Source organism: Branchiostoma belcheri, unplaced genomic scaffold (genome assembly GCF_001625305.1).
Source record: "Branchiostoma belcheri isolate BF01 breed outbred unplaced genomic scaffold, Haploidv18h27 scaffold36, whole genome shotgun sequence".
In the NCBI taxonomy this organism is placed as follows: Eukaryota; Metazoa; Chordata; class Leptocardii; order Amphioxiformes; family Branchiostomatidae; genus Branchiostoma; species Branchiostoma belcheri.
This window is the reverse complement of record NW_017803976.1, coordinates 393,521-414,574: the sequence shown is the minus strand read 5'-3', so window position 1 is coordinate 414,574 and position 21,054 is coordinate 393,521. Positions and strand designations below refer to the sequence as shown.

General features: G+C 41.2%; 1 protein-coding gene across 1 annotated transcript; it reads right to left on the bottom strand.

The window, feature by feature from the left end:
• Nucleotides 1-839: 839 nt before the first annotated feature.
• On the bottom strand, nucleotides 840-19,977 carry LOC109476104 (dihydropyrimidine dehydrogenase [NADP(+)]-like). Its single transcript, XM_019776976.1, has 20 exons — nucleotides 19,862-19,977; nucleotides 17,929-18,039; nucleotides 17,354-17,530; nucleotides 15,577-15,738; nucleotides 14,933-15,129; nucleotides 14,223-14,304; nucleotides 13,750-13,840; nucleotides 13,258-13,365; nucleotides 12,700-12,869; nucleotides 11,743-11,953; nucleotides 10,686-10,870; nucleotides 7,349-7,564; nucleotides 6,614-6,778; nucleotides 5,367-5,519; nucleotides 4,589-4,709; nucleotides 3,844-4,106; nucleotides 3,237-3,413; nucleotides 2,442-2,588; nucleotides 1,591-1,723; nucleotides 840-1,173 (listed from the first exon to the last, which is right to left on the bottom strand). The coding sequence occupies exons 1-20, from the start codon at nucleotides 19,904-19,906 to the stop codon at nucleotides 953-955; spliced, it is 3,135 nt and encodes a 1,044-aa protein (XP_019632535.1). The 5' UTR covers nucleotides 19,907-19,977; the 3' UTR covers nucleotides 840-952.
• Nucleotides 19,978-21,054: the final 1,077 nt, after the last annotated feature.

The following is a 21,054-nucleotide window of genomic DNA, read 5'->3' as shown; positions in this document are numbered from 1 at the left end:
TCATGTTAGATCTTCTTTCTGCCAACATTGTATTTCATGCCCTATAAATGCTCAAGTCACTTAATAGTCATAACTATGCAACACAATTAAGTGATAGAATTAAAGTAGAATTACATGTGCATGTACATGTAGCTTTTTCATAATTGTGATTGATGAACGCAAGGAGCAAGGTCTTTGGTCTAGCTATAGGTGCAAATTGGAATGTGCTCCGATCAATTAAGTTAACACTCAATAATCATTAGTTAGTCATGTAAATGGATAATAACTGTGATTAACTTTCAACATCTGCAAAGCAGATTTGTTTAAATGTTACCTGTATTATGAACATAAAGTTAATATGTCAATATATCATTTGTTAGTGAAAAATATAGATTTTGGTTATAATTGAAATATCAAATTTGAGCATTATCTATATTGAAAGACATGTCAGATCTGTGCAAAATTTAAGAGACAAAATTTCTTATGTCATCATTTATCATAGTACATATCATAGTACAAACAATTTAGCATTATTATGTTGTAAGTATACATGAGGCCACACCAATTTAATTTCTTGGTTAACGGATTTTTCTAGAAAAATAATGGAGCGGGCGGGCGAAAAAAATAAAAAACAGGCCTAGGCATCCTATTATGGCCCAAAATGGTACGATAGAAGCCATGAAGTCAACACACCAGGCTGGTACAAAATCTAAACAATGAATTTTGAACTTTTAATGATACTACTGCATTGAAAGATGGAATAACTGTAACAACTAGGAGGAAAATAAGTGTTTTCAACTGTTCAGGGCAAAATATGAGCATTTTGCAGTTGATTCTGAATCTGAATTTTTTTTCAAATCAGATAAAAATAAAGCGGGCGAATCCGTTAACCAAGAAATTAAATTGGTGTGGCCTGAATAAATTTTGTAAGTTGAGTCTTAGAACAAGACACAACTGGTCACTGTGGCGTTGTTCAGTTCACCCTGACGCCATCGTGAGTGGGCACAGGGCGGGAAGGAGCCTGTGGCTCCGTGGCCAGCGGGATTCCACGCTTGGGGATGTACGGGACGGTACGCGGAACCATCGTGATGCAGTCGATGATGGGACAGACGCTGACGCAGAGCGTACAGCCCGTACAGTCCTCCGTGATGTGAGGGAGGTGGGTCTCAGGGTCGAACGTGATGGCCTGGTAACCTGGGGAGAAATCACCATACACAACATTATTATAGTTCTTGAATTTTATAAGTACAAATTTATAAGATTAGTACAAATACCCTTCTAGTATGCAAACCATATGCAATTTGATATTTCTTGCTATACCAGTATGTTTTTTTTTTTTGTAAAATCATATCGTCATCATCGGTTGGATGCTACACAGTGACTGCAAGTTTCCTAAAAATCATGTATGTGGAAAGATATGATGCACATAGACTTAGTACAGCTACTTTCAACTATATGTTTTATGGACTTGGTAGGATGACAATCATGTAACTTGAATCTTGTTATATTTTTTCTGAGCTTGATCACGACCTCTTCCCACATGGCTTCGTGTTTTTCATGAAAAAGCAAAGGCTAAAAAAAATGAACAAACAAACAAACAAGCACACCCACCGGAGTCGTTACAGGTCATGTAACACTTGCCACAGTTGATGCACATCTCCTCGTCTATCAGAGCCACCGTCTGCTGCTTGTTATCCAGCTGGCTGTAACTGGTGATGGTGGACAGGGCTCGACCAATCACATCCTGTCATGGTTCCACAAAAAACATGAATATTCTGAGATGCCTCTTGTTACATAAAACATCACGGGGTGTTTGCCAAAGCACCAGTTACTATGATGACAGTCTAATCCAGGTCAATGACTTTTTTTTGTCTGCATAATTATGCAGGTGGTATTTAGAGCCCTACAGTCTCTTGCCAACTTAACATATTCATATACGAGTACGTTGCGGGCTAATAAAAAAAGGTGGTAAGAATCAAGTCAAAATACATGTAGGATGTATATCAGCCTATTCTTATTTGAAGGTGGAAACGTTTAAAGACTGTTAATATGTGTACAGCAATATACAAGCCTGATTGTCAAATACAATTGTATAAAATAAAATAAAGTGAAACACAAATTATGATTCATACCAGAAGGATCTTTTGGAGTTTTACACTGATTGCTTTAATTAAAGGTAGCCACAGGGCAATGCTGGTGAATTTTGGGGAGGTATCAAAAATGGTACTTAGACCTATGTATGGATCTTGATTTTTTTCTCCAGGTACCTGATTGCAAGATGATAATTTATGCAAATTATTATGACGTCATGATGACGTAATCAATAGTTATAGGCTACACCCATTTCTACAAAGCAATTTTTTTGTTCAATAATATGTCAGCAATGAATTCATCTTGAGCCTATTACTAGTCATGCACATGTAGGTGACTAAAACAATAAGAGCTCGTCCTGATAAACCCACCTGGACAGTTGGAACAGGTTTGTCTGGCACACGTGCGGGGCGTTGCGGCTCTGGCATGTTCTGTTCTGCCAGAATCTCCGATGTTTCGTGATGTTTGGCAATGATTTCCTCACGCTGGGACATGTAAGGGCCGAAGGATGGCAGGTGCTATGTAAAACAAAACAAAACAAAACACAACATTGGATTGTTGCAAAGTTTAAGCTTTGGTCCAACACAAAAGGGAACTCACCATAAATTTTTGGTTGATCTGGTCAACCTTTGTCAGATGAGTTATGCACTCGCTGACTCTCTTAATTTTCTGAAGCATGAGGACATCAGGAGCGTATCAAAAGTGAATCTAGTGTTCTGTACTAAATACACACATCATGATCAGCAGACCTACATGTACAGTAGGGGACAGTCAGCTGCATTCCCTTCAAAAGTATCTCAAAGACAGTCTGTGAATACAAAAAAATTGCTCGTGTCTACTTCCATTAGCAATGTAACTAGTTACTAGTAGGGGAAAATAGCAGAAACTGTCCTGTCATAGTCATCAGTGTGCAGCTCCAAAGCATCCTCATCAGGGAAAACAAGAAAAGTAAGACTTGCATGACTGCTACTACCCAAAACACCTCAAAATACATGATGATCATCATGCTTACTACATACTACAATGTATGCTTGAAAAGTGTTTATTTTTTTTTAGTAAACACAACCAGAAGATGTCTGAGAGAATTAAAGTTTTTAATTTAAATTTTTTCGCCTGCTACTAGACAACTATCTGCTGACTGACCTTGAACCAGGTCAGAATCGTACCTTTCCGATGACGTCAGTGACCTTGACAGGTTTGCCCTTCTGGTGGCGGAGGGTGGGGGGGCTCTGTCCGTCCCAGTCGGCCAGGTCGTCCAGGCTCTGGAGGTACAACATGGCCTTCAGCCCTGTGATGTAGTCCTCAACCACTGTGAAGTCCTGGTTCTGTACTGCACTGCACACCTGGGGGGGAGGGGGGCAGTAAGGGTATTTTGCCATCTTCTCACCTCTTTGTAACAATTTCTCTATTTACTGTATACAATTGGAATATACTGCTATGTCCCTTTTTCCTTATAACTCCATGATAGGGACATGATAATCTTGCATCCTTGCACATATCTAACACATTTACATGTGACCAATAGAGGTAATTCTAAGATTATTTCGGCCATTTGAACCGAGAGAACTATATTTCTTGATACTTATATTATGTCTTTTTACTTATACATCAATTCCTATTTTTTTATGTTACCTGCTAGCTGCAGTCTACCTTAAAATTTTACGAGACCAAATAGTCTTCAAAATATGTAGCTGGAGATGGCTTGTGACACTGCACACACAAAGTATGGCTTGTAGTTAAACATTGGTTCTAACAAAGCCGAAAGCCTGTCACCTGTAGTACAGAAGCTCCACAGTGCAGGAACTGCAGTCCAGCTTCAGCAGAGTCGATCCCGCCCGTGGCCAGGATGGGGAATCCCGGCAGAGCGCGAGCAATGGCGGACACGGCACGGAGAGCGATGGGGCGGATGGCGTTCCCGGAGACACCTCCGTACGTGGTCCTCATCTCCTGTCCGACGGCAGGCCAGGCGCGTGCGTTGGCCTTCAGTCCCATCAGCCCTGACACGGTGTTGGTGGCCGTCACTCCGTCAGCCATGCCTGGGGGGAGGGGGGGGTGGTGGAACATCAAGGTCAACATACAACTTTTACAAGGTCAAAAGTAAGCCAACTACAGAACATCAAATAGTCCTGCAACTTTACTACCAGACTGAGTACATTAGCTCTAGCTAATATTTACCTTCAGCCTGCTGAGGAAGCCATTTGATACCAAATTTAAATTGTTACAGGGAGAAAGGCAGCAGGAATAAGACTTAAGACATATATCAGATGAATAGCAGACAGACTTAAAAATGTCTTGAAAAAATACACTTTTGACTACAACATGTCTGAGCAATGACATGTAATATCTGTGATGCATTATCAAATGCAACAAAGAATTTTATGGCAAAGTTGTTACTGCAGAGGTTTAGACAATACATAACTAGTTAGACTACATTTGTAGGCTTAACTTCAGTCTCAGTATTGACCTTAGACTAATTATAACCTATTTGTGAAATTGAAACCTGACAGGGCAGATTTACCTTCCTTTGCTGCCTGAGCTATGACAGTGACATCAGTGATGTTGGGAGTCATCTTGGCAAAGAAGGGGATTTTGATGGCAGACCTGACCCAGCGACAGATGTTACGCACCAACTCAGGATCCTGCAGAGGTGTCATTGAACAAAAACATCCTGTGTAAATAGTTTTTAAAATGGTGCACACTGCTTTCTCTGCTTAACACTTAAGAAAGAGAAAGTCAGTTGAACATCACTACAAGTTGACTAGCTCTTTGCCATAGAGTAGCGCTTGCAAAACTGTGTGGCCCAATAGCAATAGAAATGCAGACAGGCAATAACCTTACCCTTTGGAAGGTAGGGGGAAGATTTTGGATGTTTAAACAACAATCAAATGCCAGTCTTCTTCAAAAATATTTACATCTAAGACTGCATAGAATGTTGAGCTTGTTTTTCTGTGGCCTTTTTGCACACCTGCAAGTGGTTGGTTTTCATAGAATGTTGAGCTTGTTTTTTGTGGCCTTTTTGCACACCTGCAAGTGGTTGGTTTTCATAGAATGTTGAGCTTGTTTTTTTGTGGCCTTTTTGCACACCTGCAAGTGGTTGGTTTTCATAGAATGTTGAGCTTGTTTTTTTGTGGCCTTTTTGCACACCTGCAAGTGGTTGGTTTTCCTTTCCTTTGGAAGGTGTAAAGTGCCTTTCCCAAGGGCACAAGGTTGGTGATTTAGGAGGATTCAAACCAGGGACCTCTTGGTTCTGTGCCGAATGCTCTGTCGATACACCAAATGACCCCACGAGTACCCACCTGTCCACAGGCCAGTCCCATGCCCCTCTCCCCCATGCCGTGAGGACAGGACAGGTTCAGCTCCAGGGCATCAGACCCTGCCTTCTCCGCCATCTGGGCCAGTTCTATCCAGTCATCCTTGTTATAACTGCACATGATGCTCGCTATCACAATCTGCAACAGGGGGGGGGGGAAATCACATTTCATCGACTCATATGATGGTATATACGACTGGATGGGACCTATACAAAGCTCCTGCGTAGAGCTCAGAACATATCTTGAACACAACATGCCAATGTACACTATTTACGGTGGTCTTCCACGGGCGTTCGAAAAGCTCACGCACCAACGGGTTAAGTTTGCGGGACATTGTTTGTTGCAGAGCCAAGCAAGAGGTAGTCTCGAACGTCCTCCTGTGGAAACCGAGGGGCAGAGTGCATTCCAGAAGTTTGACTTTCACTGACTCTTTGGTTAAAGACACTGGTATTGACTTTGACTGTTTAGAAAATGCTATGTTAGACAAGGATCTATGGAGAGAAATCTGTACTTGCTTCGGGTCTCGGCTGTACAGGCCGACAATAAAGAGATAGATACAATGTAGATACACAACAAGACACTATTTAAATCTGCACCAGGTGAAATATTTCCAATGGTATGGATTATAATAGACAATTCCTTGTTAGGCATTTTGCAGGCAGAAACAGTCAGCAATGCAACTAAAAATCAACATGTACACAGACAATATCCAGTTGCTGGTGTGCCTGTAAAGCTGGTGTGTTACACCAAATGGCAGTTATACTAGCTAAACAAATACAGATACAGTCGAACCTGTGTATAAAGACCACTCAAGGGACTTAAGCACTTTGGTCACTTGTCTATAAACAGGTGGTCTCTATAGAGATGGTGGAATTGGCAGCGTGGTGGCGGGGTGGTTGTACTGGGCGGCCTCGGGCCGTCTCGGGACCAAAAACATGTGGACGCTGGACATATTGGACAGGTGGATGCAAAAGGCAGAATTGTTAACGCTTGAGTCAATGGGAAAATTCAAGGGACCAACAAAAAGTAGTCATAGTGGACAAGTGGTCTCTATACAGGGGTGGTCGCTATTACAAGTTCGACTGTACCATTACAAGTCAGGTGCAGCTAGACTTCAGGGATACCTGCGGAACTCCAGATCAAGTTTTACCTGCATTATCCTTCATAAAGCATTATGATATTTCAAGACAAGAGTCATCTATGCAATTGTTTTCTCACAGCTGATGAAGTACCTTATCAGGGAAGTCCCTCTTGAGCTCAGTGACAGTCTGGCACCAGTAGGCAGCCGTCTTCTCACTGATGAGTTCAATGTTGAGGAAGGAACCCTGCCCGGGACCATAGTGGTACCCTGAGGTGGTGCCCTTTACGATTCTTGGGGAAACGTTGGTCACAATATCCTAGACAGAGAAAACAGCAGAATGTTGAAAAGAAAGCAAAGTATTTACCATTCAGTTACTTCAAGTAATAATGTTGAAAATACGACTAGTATGTAGTTATACTTCATAACTTACACCCCAATGTTCTGATCCCCAATGTCCCAACAACACGGGGTAAGGAGTGTTAAACATAGGGGAATAGAAAATAGATGTGTAACCACTTACACATGTAACATCTGTGTCCATAATATCACCAGGGTCCACAATATCGCCACCTTGAGAAAAAGTGTGCTTAAAGATATTTTTACTGCAACATACCCAAGGTATGTACATTTGATGTGTGAAGGAGTGCGTACCAAAAGTATGTTGCAGTTAAAATATCTTTAAGCACACTGTTTCTCAAGGTGGCGATATTGTGGACCCTGGTGATATTATGGACACAGATTTTACAGCATGTTGACAAAGCACATACATTTCTTGGTCGTGTGAAAATTGTAATTATTCCACTGTATATGTCTGAATAGAAACAGTAGCACTTCAACATTATTACACACAATACTGTCACATGTACAATTTCAAACACCACCACACCTTGTCCAGTGCGAATGTTTTGGTCAGTGCAAACCCCCAGCCTGCCTCGAACGCCCTGCGGATCATGGGTGCGCTGGTGGTGGGCGGGGCGCTGGCCAGGCCGAACGGGTTGGGAAACCTGATCCCACACATGTCCACACTCAGGTCCACCAGGTCTATAGGTGTGTAGAACTTGGGCAGGGCTGGCTCACTGGGGACAAACAGGCCATGTAGGGACTGCGGGAGGGGGGCACAGAGACAATGTTGGTGGAGTTAGTTTTTCGTTTTAAATATATTACAGCAGTGTACAAAATACTTTTTTGAACCAGGTTGCCCAGTGGGCAACCTAAGGCAAAAATTAGGTTGCCCATCAGAATTTTAGGTTGCCCCACCTATAAGTTACTACTTTCCTCAAATTAAGTAATGTTACATACATAAGCCTTTGACAATACAGTCAAACCTGTACTAGCGGTCACCTTTGTATAGTGGTCACTCGGCCGTAGCGGTCAGTTTTTGCCGGTCCCTTGAATTTTTCCCATTGACGTAAGCATTAAGAATCGTGTCTATAGCGGTCACTGTTCAACGCGGTCAGCGGTCACCCCATTCCGGTCCCGCCGGCATGTCAACACCGCCGATAGCGGTCGCGGCTGGCCGTAACCCGCTAAGCACCACGGCCGTAACACCACCCCACCTCGGGCTACGACCGTTATGAGCCTTGTGATAATTTTCCGATCGCTACATTACTAAAATGTGAACTGAAAATTAAACTCCATATGTGTATGAAATAAAGGAAAACTGGCTTTTGACACGAAGTTTCTGCGGTCGCGGGTGTCTTTGATATCTGCGTTTTCCCCAACACCAGTGCCGTGCGTGCCGCATTGAGCTTTCAATGGACTCGGCCGATCGGCGAAGATTACGGCAATTATCTTTACAAAAAAACTTAAGAATATCCATATTTGGTTTCTCGATTCCTTGAAATGCGTAGATATGTGCATAGCTTCCGTTTTTCATGGGCATAATTCAAGAAATTTGGCTCGAAAATGCGTTTCGTATTTTTCCAAGATGGCGCACGTTAGCTGCAGAGGGAGGTCAATTGGGGTCATCGGAAGACTCCACTGTGATGGAGGTAGATAAACCGAGTTTTATTTAACTTCATTAGCGTCAAATGATGTAATTACATTATGAAAACATTTGAAATACATTACTACAAGTAATTTTAAATGTAAATTTAACACTGTAGTGGATATTTTAGAAAAGATATAAGTCTGAAAGGAGAAAAGTTTCTGTTGACTACCACATTGGCATAATGGTAGAGGCAGACAACCCACGCGGGGAGAAACCCAAGCCGTAAACAAAGGAGAGTTTTCGCTAAGTTTTCATGTTCAAAAACGACCAAAAACGGAAAGTAACTGGCAACTGACGAACAATTATTTTGCTGTTAACTAAATAGACAGCATCTTGGTACAAAATAACTTATTTACGTGGTTGGAATTCGCTGTGGCGTATGTCGGTCGCACGAAGCAAGTGTTCACCAAAGAACAAAAACATGGCGATGTCGTTCTCTTCCACTTTTCGACTAACAACAACAACAACTACTAGTAACGTGGCGATTGCGGAGAAACGATGGCGAAAGCGGAAAGACGGACGCCGAACTTATTCCAAAAGGTGGAAGTGATCCGACTGGCAGAGAGAGTGAGACGAAATCGTCGAAAGCTGAGCTTAGAGTAAATGATTTTGCAGTCGATAGAAATTTGTTTGGAGTTGAAAGTTTGTTGCTTGATTTCTTTTCTTTTCTTTAGCCACATGTAGTACTAGTATGTACACAAGAACAGTAAATGACAACCAGTGATTTTGTATGTTTTAATGTGAATGGTTTCATTGTCCCAGAATAGATGAACTGAATATGTTGAGTGTATGTATCTTTGATGTCAAGTTAATGTTTCCTTGCAATATTTCTGTATTTCTTTTTTTTCTCAAGCAAGTACAAAATAAAGTACAACTAAAGCAAAAGAACAACAAATTATTGAACTAAGACATGTACATATAAAAAGGGGTTTACCTTTGCAAATGTATGTATTCATATGTTTCAGAATAAAGACATCACTGTTGGTACTCAAAAGCATGTGTCCCTTTTTTGGGGGGGGGGGGTCAACTAACCGGCTGTTTCTCTATAGTGGTCACCTGGCCATAGTGGTCAAATTTGGCCAGTCCCTTGAGTGACCACTATAGGCAGGTTTGACTGTATGTCTAACAGCCTTTAGTTAACTGATACATTTGTACTAATAATAGCCATTAATACCTAAAATTAAAAGGCATCTGCCAGATACATGTACAGTGGTGCAAGCCAAGTGGGCATGGTTTTTTTGGGGGGCCATTCTTAAAATTCAGGTACCACACTGGGCTACCTAGGTTCAAAAATAGGTTGCCCCAAGTAAAATTTGGTTGCCCGGGGCAACTGGGCAACCAGATATTTTGCACACTGCTACATGAAATTAAAGAAAGCTGTTACTCACCTTCAGCTCACTGAAAAAAGTGATGAATACAGCAGTGATATCTGACACAACAATAGACAGACACAAAGACAACTATGAAAAGTGAGAATCACTGATGAACTACATTTGTACCTAGTTGTCATTTTCGCAAACCTTTAGGTGAAGTATGTGTCCCTTCTTTTCCATCTGTATGGAAGTGTCCTTAGGATAGCTTTGAGAAGAATGAAACACAGTGACAGAAAAAAAGTCAAGGATTCTTCATGAACAAACTGTTATATAGATATACAGAAAAGTGATGGAAACTCGCAACAGACAAATGTTAGAATCCATACTTCTTTCAAAATAGCATCATAAAAGATTGAAGTTTGTAAACAAAACACTCCATGACAACGTACTAAAGATATTGCAAGACTACAGCATCTGTAAATTTTGAATTTTGTGTCTTAAAGCTTACTTATTTCTACAGTGACCTCTCATCATGGGCTTATCACATTGCAAACAGACACTCCAGTCTTCCATTCAAGCTGCCACTACATGCCCCGGCACCATATCTATGTGCCTTAAGGCCAATACGTTAACGCTTTAGAAAAGAGAGAAAGAATTGTGACAGACAGAAAATGTTAATAATGTACATCGTGTCAAAATGCCATTTATGTTATATTTATGTAGTTTTAGTTTCCAGAAATAGACTAGTATGATTGTAAAGACCAAATTGTCATCCTTGCCATACATAGTACCATGTACAACTGTTGAGCAATAAAGATCATTCATTCATTCATTCTTATTCACTGCAGTCTCAACAACACCACTTACTTTTGATTTTTAACATCCCAAAGTGCAAAGTGTACAGTACATGAGTGCAGTACCTGCAGATACTTGTGGAGATGCCAGGAGGCCTGTTTGCCGTCGTTCACACACTCCACCGTGGTCTGAGCCACCCCGGCCAGGTCCCCCCCACAGAACACCCAGGGTGCACTGGTCTGCATGGTCTCAGGGTCGACCTCGGGTAACCCCCACTGGTTCAACTTCACAGGAGACAGGGCAGACACAACTGGGGAGACAGTCAACATTAAACCAGTCAGGCAGCTCAACTTAGTAGGTTTTAAAGAATGACAAACCCTTCAATAAAACTGTTACTGTCAGTAACGTTAATTATTTCAGTTTAGTTAAGTCCTTCCTGCACCAGGTTGTTGTGCCCATTCCCGGTTCAAAACGTCTTGGGCCATATGATATACATGTTTCCTGAATGAAATAAGTATAAAATAACAAAATTAGGAACATATTCTTGATTAATAAGAATACACCTAGCACAGAATTTTCTTGCCACTTACATTTGTTTATTATGAGCTTGGCAGTTTTTTTCACTGGGAAGCTGTATTGGGCGGATAGCTGTATCAATTTCCCCCCAATTCAATTCAATTTCAATTTATTTATTTAACCAGTAATTACAGCTCAGGCCATTTTGGCCTGCTTTTCAGGTAATCCTGGATACACATAAAAATACACACAACAAATACACAGTACATAAACTATTACTAATTACAACATCCTATATATCAACAGTGTCAAGTCCTGCACCTAATGAACCGTTTAAAAATCCTGAGAAGTCCTGCTCCTAATGATCCATTTAAAAGTTCTGAGAAGTCCTGCTTCTAATGATCTGTTAAAAGTCCTGAGACTAAGGAGCTGTCGATGTTGTAGCGGAAGAGTGTTCCACAGGTAAGGACCATAGTACTGTAGACTGCTCCTGTACACCATGACTCTTGCTGGTGGACAGAAGAGTAGGTGAGCGTCGTAGTCCTTAAGACGCCAATACAGCCCTCCTCCCGAAAAGTACTCACTTGCTGCATGTGCAATCACAAAAAAAATGTAGGCTGCAAGAAAAGTCTGTGCAGAGGCTAGAACCCCCCCCCCCACACTCACCCTCAGGTTCAGACAAGGTGGATCCGAAGGCAGAGATGATGTAATCAGCCTTCAGTTTGACCACCTGTTCCTCATCCACGGTCCAGTTCCCCTCGTCATCCTGCTCCGTACGACAGAACTCCATCCCCGCGATGCGACCGTTCTTCAGTACAACCTTCTTGGGCGAGTGGAACGGCATGAACTCACACTTTTCCTCACGGGCAAGCTCCATCTGAGAACATAGTTTACACATAAACATGACTCTCCAGGGCTCGAAATTCATTTTTGGGAATAGGTGCACTGGTGCACCCAACCTAAAAAATTGGGTGCACAAAATTTTCTGTGGGTGCACCATATAAGATAAAATAAGTAGAATGTCAGCGAAAACTAATCATGTTTTGTTTCTAAAGAAAAGTACTACAAGAATGATTTTACTATTTTTCTGACACTTAGATGTTAAGAATATGCTGAATACTAGTACTACAGTTAACTCTAAACTTAACATCTTGACATATACATAAACCTACAAAAAACATTTGGGTGCAGTGCACAGCTCCAAATATTTTGAGCCCTGTTCTCTTTACATTTGACTATGACTTTTATTTACGTCTGTGTGTAAGAAAGAAACTTTATAACCTAAAACGGCCTTAAACTGGAGACCTGTTGGGAAAAGGAAAGGAGGCAAGCACAACACCACTTGAAAAATTGTGACGAAAGACCTGGCTTCCATGGGATTATCCTGGCAATCAGTCAGCTTCGAATACTATGGACAGACCCAGATGGAAGGAAGAAGTCGTGGCCTTGTGTCTCACTAGGTGATGAAGAGAATAAGTAAACACATCTGTGAGTGTGTGTGTGAGTGTGTGTGTGTGTGTGTGTGTGTGTGTGTGTGTTTGTTACATACATTACTTACATTGCATACATACATTAATCTATGTACATGTAAGTTAAAAAGCAAAGCTAAAAACATGGCCTGACCTCCTCCGGTACTGCCCTGATGGTGGTGAAGCCTTTACGGAACACGATGAAGACTCTCCGCGCGCCGCAGCGCAGGGCGGATGTGGCGCAGTCGAAGGCGGTGTCACCCGCTCCCAGCACGATCACGTTACCTGACAGCTGAGGCAGCTGAGACTTGCAGCTACACATGCCTGGAGTCCAGTAAAGTGAAATGAGTGATAAAACATTGTACAATTGGTTTATTGACATTGAAAATAAAAGTGTCCCCATCCAAATTTTACTTTGTTAAACTGTACTGTACCCCTATATAGATATCACTGAAGTCTAAAAAAAAAAGATAATCCCTACCTACCGACCCTAATTTTTTTAGGACTGAAACAGGAAGCACAACATTTTTTTCCTAGGCCTTATAGCCATAATTCTGTACACAATGAACATTACAGATTTATTGTATACTAGTAAACACTGCCTTCAGCTCAAGCATCACAGTTGAAATGACAGCCATATGGATGGATTAATATAATATATGGTTGACTCTCAGTAAGTAAGTATAAAGATCAAAGTTAGAAAAGTGAGTACCAGGTTTGCTGGCAGCTGCCACCAGAGGTAGGTAGTCCTTAGACGTGTAGAAACCCTGTTCAACTGTCAGATCCTGGAAGATGGCAGCCCGCTTGGCCTGGGGGAGACCTGAAAAAAAGCTCTTGTTATTCTTGTACAAAAACTTCCAATACTCAAATAATGATATTAATTTCGACATAGGTATCTACATGTCTGAACAGTATTTGTATTTGGCAGAGTGGCAGAATTATGACGTATAGACTTAGTATCTGAACTGAAATCTGTTCCCATCATTAAGATTTTACAGCCACCATACATGTTGGTGCGTTGGTTTCAAGTGTATAGTTTTTTAACGCTAGACTACATGTACTAAATACATCATCCGTATTCATCCTGGTAAAGAATTGAACACATGTACAAATGTACATGAATGTTTCTGATTGACAACAAGAATTGTGACTTAGCACTGTGAAACAATTATGTTCAGAATTGATGAACAAACAAAAGCCTTACCAATTCCAAGGAAGACAGCCTCATACCCTGCTTCTTTCAGAGACTGCAGTGTCCAGCCCCCCTCCCCACCTAAAGCCTTCCCACATACAATCTGAAATCAGGAAAAATTGTGTCAACAACTGTCAAAATAAAAGTCAAAATAAAATGAATGAGATTCTTGAGGTTAACATAGGTAAGGTTACATTATGTACAAAAATACTGGACACAAAACTCCAGGGACATTTTTGATTTGATTTATTGAAATTGCAACAATGCAATACACGCAGAGCAGAGGCAGCTGTTGCTGGTGTTGTGTCCCGCACATAGAAACGAATACTGGACAGACAATACTCATTTTCACTTGAGTCTAGTGGGGAAAGTCGTATAAAGTGCCTTTCCCAAGGGCACAAGATCGGTGGCATGTCAGGGCTCGAACCCGGGACCTCTTGATTCGAACGCTGCCGTTGCACCACACAGCCCCACACTTTCCTCACCTTGACTCCTAAATCCTTCATCTGGTCCACCTCGAACGCCACCACGTTGTACGGCAGACGGAACTGGGGGATCTCAGAGGAACTGAAACAGAAACAATGTTCGCAACATTTACTACAAAACTTCCTTCAACATGGATCCAAAGTGCTCTATCACTAAAATCTTGTGAGCTATTGCCATGACACAAACTTTGTCTCCATAAATAATTTCACCAAGGTTAGTGAATGATTAAATAGCAAAGTTCTTTATTCACAACCAATTGTTTAACAAGAGCCAACATTTTGGTGACTGTCTGTCATTTTCATTGGGGCTTTATTGTGTTACTGCATAATAGTAGTCATAATTGCCCTGATGAAGATGACAGACGGTCATTGAAATGTCTCTCTTGTTAAAAACAAGTGGTTGTGATCTTTGCTATTCAATAGTTGATGCCCTGTCCAGAGGTGTATATGGTGAAATAATCCCTGGTCAGGTACGATTACCACCGAATAAACCACCGAGTGAGTGTAGCATAGCGAAAATAAACTACAATACGTTGTTTAATAGATGAACACTACTGTCAGTGTCCTGTCCCCTGTATAATGGTACAGTCCAATAAGTAGTCGGTTATTCTAAATAACCACTTTTTTCATTATTCACCACTTATGATGCTACATCCTGATAACTGATGGGAAATGGAGGCTATATGATAATAAACATTCTCATCATGTACCTCAGTCCTCCTATGTAGTCATTCTTCTCGTAGATAGTGAGATCCGTGTAGCCGAGACGTGCCAGGAACGTAGCGCAGCTGACACTGGCTGGTCCACAGCCAATCAGAGCCACCTTAGCCTGGTAACTCTCCGGTAGCTCATCCAGCGGCGGCAGGCTGGGATCCTGGATCTGTGGGATCTTCATCGCCATGAAAGTCTGGATGCAAAAGGAAAAGGAACATAAGTCAACCTCGTATTGCTTTTATCAACTTATTTGCATTTATTTAATTTAGTGTTTACATCAAAAAACATACAAAGTTAACCAGTGTTCTAGCCAACACCCATCTTTCCACCATTTCACGGAATTTTGCTGCTCATGATGGACAAAAGTTTTGTCCAATCCGTCATCTTTGACAGACAAGAATCGTTGTGTAAAAATGTGGAAAGAGATGTCATTAATGTGATTTCTGATAGTCTGCCAGCAAAATTTACCCCTTAAAATGCAGGAAATATCATTTCAGAGGGTCAAGATTTCAAAATTTTTCTGGGGGAACATGTCCCTGAACCTGCCTAGATCAAACAAAATTGAGATGACAGAAAAAGAATGTCATGCTTGCTAGAACACTGATACAAATACACACACACAAAAAAAGCATTTACCTACCTCAGTGGCAAACTGCTGGAGTCCGCCGATGTTGATTGGTCCCTCCTCTGAAGCGAACAGGTTACACCCCCCCACACACAGGTCACTGGTGGGACAGACCATGCCACATGTCAGGCCCAGGGGGTTGTCTGAGAAAATGGCCTTGGCGGATCCATAGTAGTTCTGTTAGAAATACAAATGTATCAAATAATTTTCTGTAGGGTCAGTGCATCACTTTGACCATGCCTGCTGTTACTTTAGCTAGAAATCTAATACTGTAAATCAGTTTGTTTGCAGTAGCAAAAGTTCTTGGTCTAAGAAAATGGACATTGGTTTGTGACATGCAACATGAAAGTAAGTTGCAAAAAAATCGTGAATTACAGTAGTACGGTGGTTATATTTAGATGATTTGTGTCACACTGAAGTTATATCTGACCTGTGGTTTGTTTCTGGACTCAAATTGACGCTCAAGAAGAATGTCATTGTGTAGTACTCAATTACCTCACTAGACGGAGCTGTTTTGTTATTGCAAGTTTCAGTCACTAAGTTAATTGTTAGCATTCCAATGTTTACGCAACAGTTTTTTGGCTGACCTAGATGTTGGGCAAAATTACTCCGTAAAATGTGAGCCTCATGGTAATATCAACAAATCATGAAGTCAGTTGCTACTTTAAATACTCAAGTGCACAAAGACCTTTATCACATGCAACGATATACTAAATTGTTTCCCCACAAGTCTTTTCTGGGGCATAAGTCACTCTGCCAGCCGTACTGAAGCAGGACACTGATTTACAGTCCTAATGTTGGGTTCCTGCCCAAAGGTGCAGGTAAATACAGAGTCAAACAGTAACAGATAGTTATCAGCACACCTGAATGAGGTTTTGTTAAAAGCTGTTTGTCCTGACCGTAACAGGAGCACAATTTTAGCCAGGCTAGACAGTAGTAGACTTTGAGATGATCAAATATGCCCAGAAATTTAAAGATAAAATAGATCCCAATGTTGATTCAGTCAATTATGAAAATTTATATCCCTGACCTTGGGTAGTGGCAGGTACCCACTCAATGTAAACTGTACTTTGACCAGTTCTATTTCACTGAAAAGGTTTCAGGTCGAGTTTGCGGATGTATGGTTGTCCGGTGCCAAGCATAATGCCTTTGTAGGGTTGTTTGTGAATAGGGGAGTGGCGTATTGGTTGACTTCTTCTCTTTGGGGTTTCAATTCAACCTCAGGAGTGTTAAGTAAATTTGACAAAGTCAAATAATGTGTGCGGAAAGAAAAACAAGCAACTCTACTCTCTTACACCTGTGTGACATCACAAAATCTGTGCTCTTGTGACTTTAATAAGTATGTGCACAATAAGCATTGAAATGTGCCGGCATTTTAATGTACAGGTATTACTAAATGAATTAATCTGGTTCATGACAGAGTCAGTGATGTCTTTGGTTCTTGTACATTGGTCCCGGGGTAACAGACCAATAACTATTGTCTAGTATTGGCTATGCAATTGGCTACATTGTACCCAGAAAGACTGTATGTCACACCACACTATGACTGAGTATGAGAGTCTAATGTGTCATAGTCTTTGGCATAGAAACAAGTGGAATTCAAGCTACATGCAAAATGTATCAACTTTTGTGATATGATCCCTTCCCTTTCACAGATACCTACATTCTGAAATTCCAGCCGTGTTGCTACATCATGATAAACAGCAAAGTTCTTTATTCACAACGACTTTTGTTTTAACCACTTGTTTAAGACAAGAGCAATAAGTGGTTGTGTACAGTACAGTTTTGTCACCTTAGTTGAGATACTGCTGATGAAGGTCTTGATGTCCAGCTGCGTTGGACAGCTCTTCTGACAGGGGGCGTCGGCGCACTTCAGACACCTGGCAGCTTCCCGCAGAGCGCCCCGCTCGCTCAGCGTCGTGTGTTTGATGTCGTCAAAGTTCTTGGTCAGATTCGCCGAGCCACATGACTGTGGGGTGGTATATAAAATATTTACCAAGTTAAATCTACATGTGTAAGTCTGGGTGCTTTTCAGGCGATGTGCAAGGAGCCCCAATACAAATCGGATGGCACCCAGGCTACAAATTACATGCTTTTTCAAAATATACAAAAATGTAATTGCTGTAACTCAAACAAGTCACACAGCAAGGCAACAAAATCTTCTTTTTTTTTCAAACAGCAAAAAGTTTTGCAAACTCTTTGCAGATTTTCATGTGCAAATTTTTCACAAAATCCCAACCCTTATGTTACAAAATGTTCTACTGATACTTGCATTAGGACATACAGATTTAGCATGATTAGCCTTTTGGTAAAAAATCTGTGTTAGGGGAACTTAGGCAGCAGGGAGAAGGTTAACTTGAAACTCACGTGACAGCCTTTCTCTCCGTTCCTCTTCCAGTGTTTCTTGTGAGCTTTAGTCACCTTGGACGACTTCAGGGTGGCATGATGAAGAACTCTGGGGTTCAGTGCTAGGATATTCTGTTCAAGTGGCAAGTGTAGGAAAGGTGTAAAAGGTATTAAAAGTGACATTAGTGTCCGTTCGACGTTGGAATGGCATTGTTAAGATGTACGATCTAAAAACAAACACTAAGAATAAAGGAGGGCCTGCAATGCAAAGGGGGGTCCCGGGTCCCGACAACACTCTACGCTGAATTTGGAACCTCCTCGATTATGCTTTACGATAAATTCCAAGTGGCCACAACGCATTACGTAGAATTAAAACAGCGAATACGCTCCACACAAAATGCGCCAATTAAGCCAATTAAGCTCTACGTTGAATTACAGCGGTCCGTCTACACTCTACGTAGTACTATTAAAACGGCCGATTAAGCTCTATGGAAAAGGGCTTGCGGGCCCCCATAAAGTGTTTTTTTTTTAGTTGAAGTCTTAGCATTTAGACTTCCTTTTTTGTGCTCTTGCCTCTCTTTTTTCCTTTCACCTCCGGAGCTTCATATCTTGCAAAGCGGTAGACCCGAGGGAGGAATTCAACATCATCATCCTCCCATCTTTAGTACACAAGCACCGTAGCTCAGTTACACATTCTACTAGTTATAAAATTATTAGGAAGAAAAATCTGGAATACCTATAAACTTGTCTGTTATTAAGGCCACACCAATTTAATTTGTTGGTTCTCAGATTCGCCTCTTCATTTTTTTCTGATTTGCAACATTGCAACAAAAAAAAAAAAAGATTCTGGTTCTGAATCAACTCAAAAATGCTCATATTTTGGCTCCAATGGTTGAAGAAAGTCATTTTCTTCCTACTTGTTACAGTTTTGTCATCTATAATTTATAAATGCAGTGGTTTGATGAAAAGTTCAAAATTCATTGTTTGAATATTAACTCAGCCACAGAGGCTAGTATTCCGGGGTGGATATAAAAACCCGGTGTGTCAATGAATAGCCACAGCGATTAAGTTAAATCATCCAGAAACACCCCTGGGGCTATGTAGCTAGGACTAGCAGAACTCAAATTCTTGTCACACCTGACTGGAGTACTTAAAAAGACTTATAAATGTTGAATACTCAAGCCCTCTATCTTTTGTTTCTTGACAAATAGTCAAATTGTAACGTCTCCTAATTACCTTGTCCTGCAACCTTGATATTCATTCAAGCAGCAATGAATTTGTACTCTCCAAGCAGACGTGGGGGAATGATTGTTAGCTTTTTATATATGGCCGTTTTTTTTTTGTTTTATTTTTTTCTTGCTAATCCCAACCTTCTCTGGCTGATGGATACTGCCTGGCCAATTTGATACTGTCTTTTTGCCACCGATAGGGATCTGCTTGGAGATAAATGAATTTGTTCATCAATGCCCAAGTCAAGCTACAACACAACAAGATCCATGTTTGAAGATGTTGCAACTTATCTGTATGTTTTGTCATCTCCATCTAACTCCATGGTTTTGTCGAAGCTCTGAGTTTTCTTTTTCTGCTTAGATAATGACTTCCAGCTTGTGCTGAACAAAGCAAGGCTGCTGACGTCATCACGTTATGGAATCCTCCCACCCCCTTTTCAAAACTTCGATTTCCGCTGTTCAAACTGCCCTTGAAACGCAAAATTCTACACTTCAAGAAAGACATGGTCTAATATGCAAGCTTGGAGTAACCAAACCCTATGCTCAAGTCGACACCAAAGACTTTTTAAACGATCAGCAACTCTACGTGATCTCATGACAAAGTCGACCGGGAAAAATTTCGAGACGTCCTTCGTCCAAGGTCCAAGTTTGTGCCTTTCCCTGAAAGCCTGCAGACTTATAAACTTCTCACACATTTCCGTAACACGTAGGAACGTTAGGAGTACCTCTATATCAGGAGGATCCTTGCTCAGTAACTTCTGAGTTGCCATCTCGCGCTCGCTGACCGCCTCCAGCACTACCAATCAGCTGACCTCGAGTGAACTTGTTTACACGGTGTCAATATCCCTCCTGATTTGCATAACGTTATGTATACAGTTTGACGGCTCAGCAGTGCTGCCTTGCGGGTTTTATTTGAACTGCAGCACAGTTTACAGTTCAGAATTTCTTTGTTGCTTGCTGCAGTACGGTAACGTTACACTCTATAACATAAAATGGGTCAAATCAACTTTTTCCAGCACAAAACAAAACAAAACAAAACAACAACAGACCTATATGAAAGCTTGCAGTGTATATTTTTGCACTTGTTGTAACGTTACAGATGCTAAGTTTAGCAACGTGAACTGGGGCATATATTGACCGTGCCATATGTGTTTAATCTAGAATATTGTTCACGTTAACGTTAATCTTACACTTATAGATTTCTTTAAAATCCTTGCAAGTAAATATCACATATGTTCAGTAGCATTTGAGCTTTTGCCCTCCGGACGTCTGCAACGGTGAGCAAACAAGAAACGTCAGGAAACAATGTAGCTCTGACCTCTAGTTTATCAAACACAGCGGCGCAATATAATGATTGTGTATAAAACATACGGCCTGTGTTTGCATTGCTATAAATATCGTTCAGATTGTGCGTCCTCTTATGATGGCAACGCCCTGTGTGTTGTAGACTGAGCTTTTACTGAGCACTGGGCAGTATGTTTGCCGTGCGTACATGCTTAGATATCAAGCACTATATTTTACTCAGTACCAGTTCACGGTAGCCATGCATTTGAGGTGGCTTTGCACTGAGACATTAAAACAGTACGATATATACTAATACAACGTACTGGACCCTGTATATGCACGCCCGAGGCAACTTCAGGCTTCGCAATCGATTGGGGAGTATCGGACAAGCAGTGTGTGGACCGCTTTGCATTGTGTAGGGGCGGTTCGTTGTTTTCTGCAAATGGAGCCGAAGAAAGAATAACATACACGTAAGCACGGTCACTACAATATAATATGCACCAGGTGAACTACTTTGATACAAAACTAGGTAGGGCGTGTGAATACCTCCCCGCCCCACAAAAGAACACTGAAAGAGAAACATCTACTAGAAAGGACCCGCGGTTGTTACTAGGCTAGAATGGTTTTGGGCATT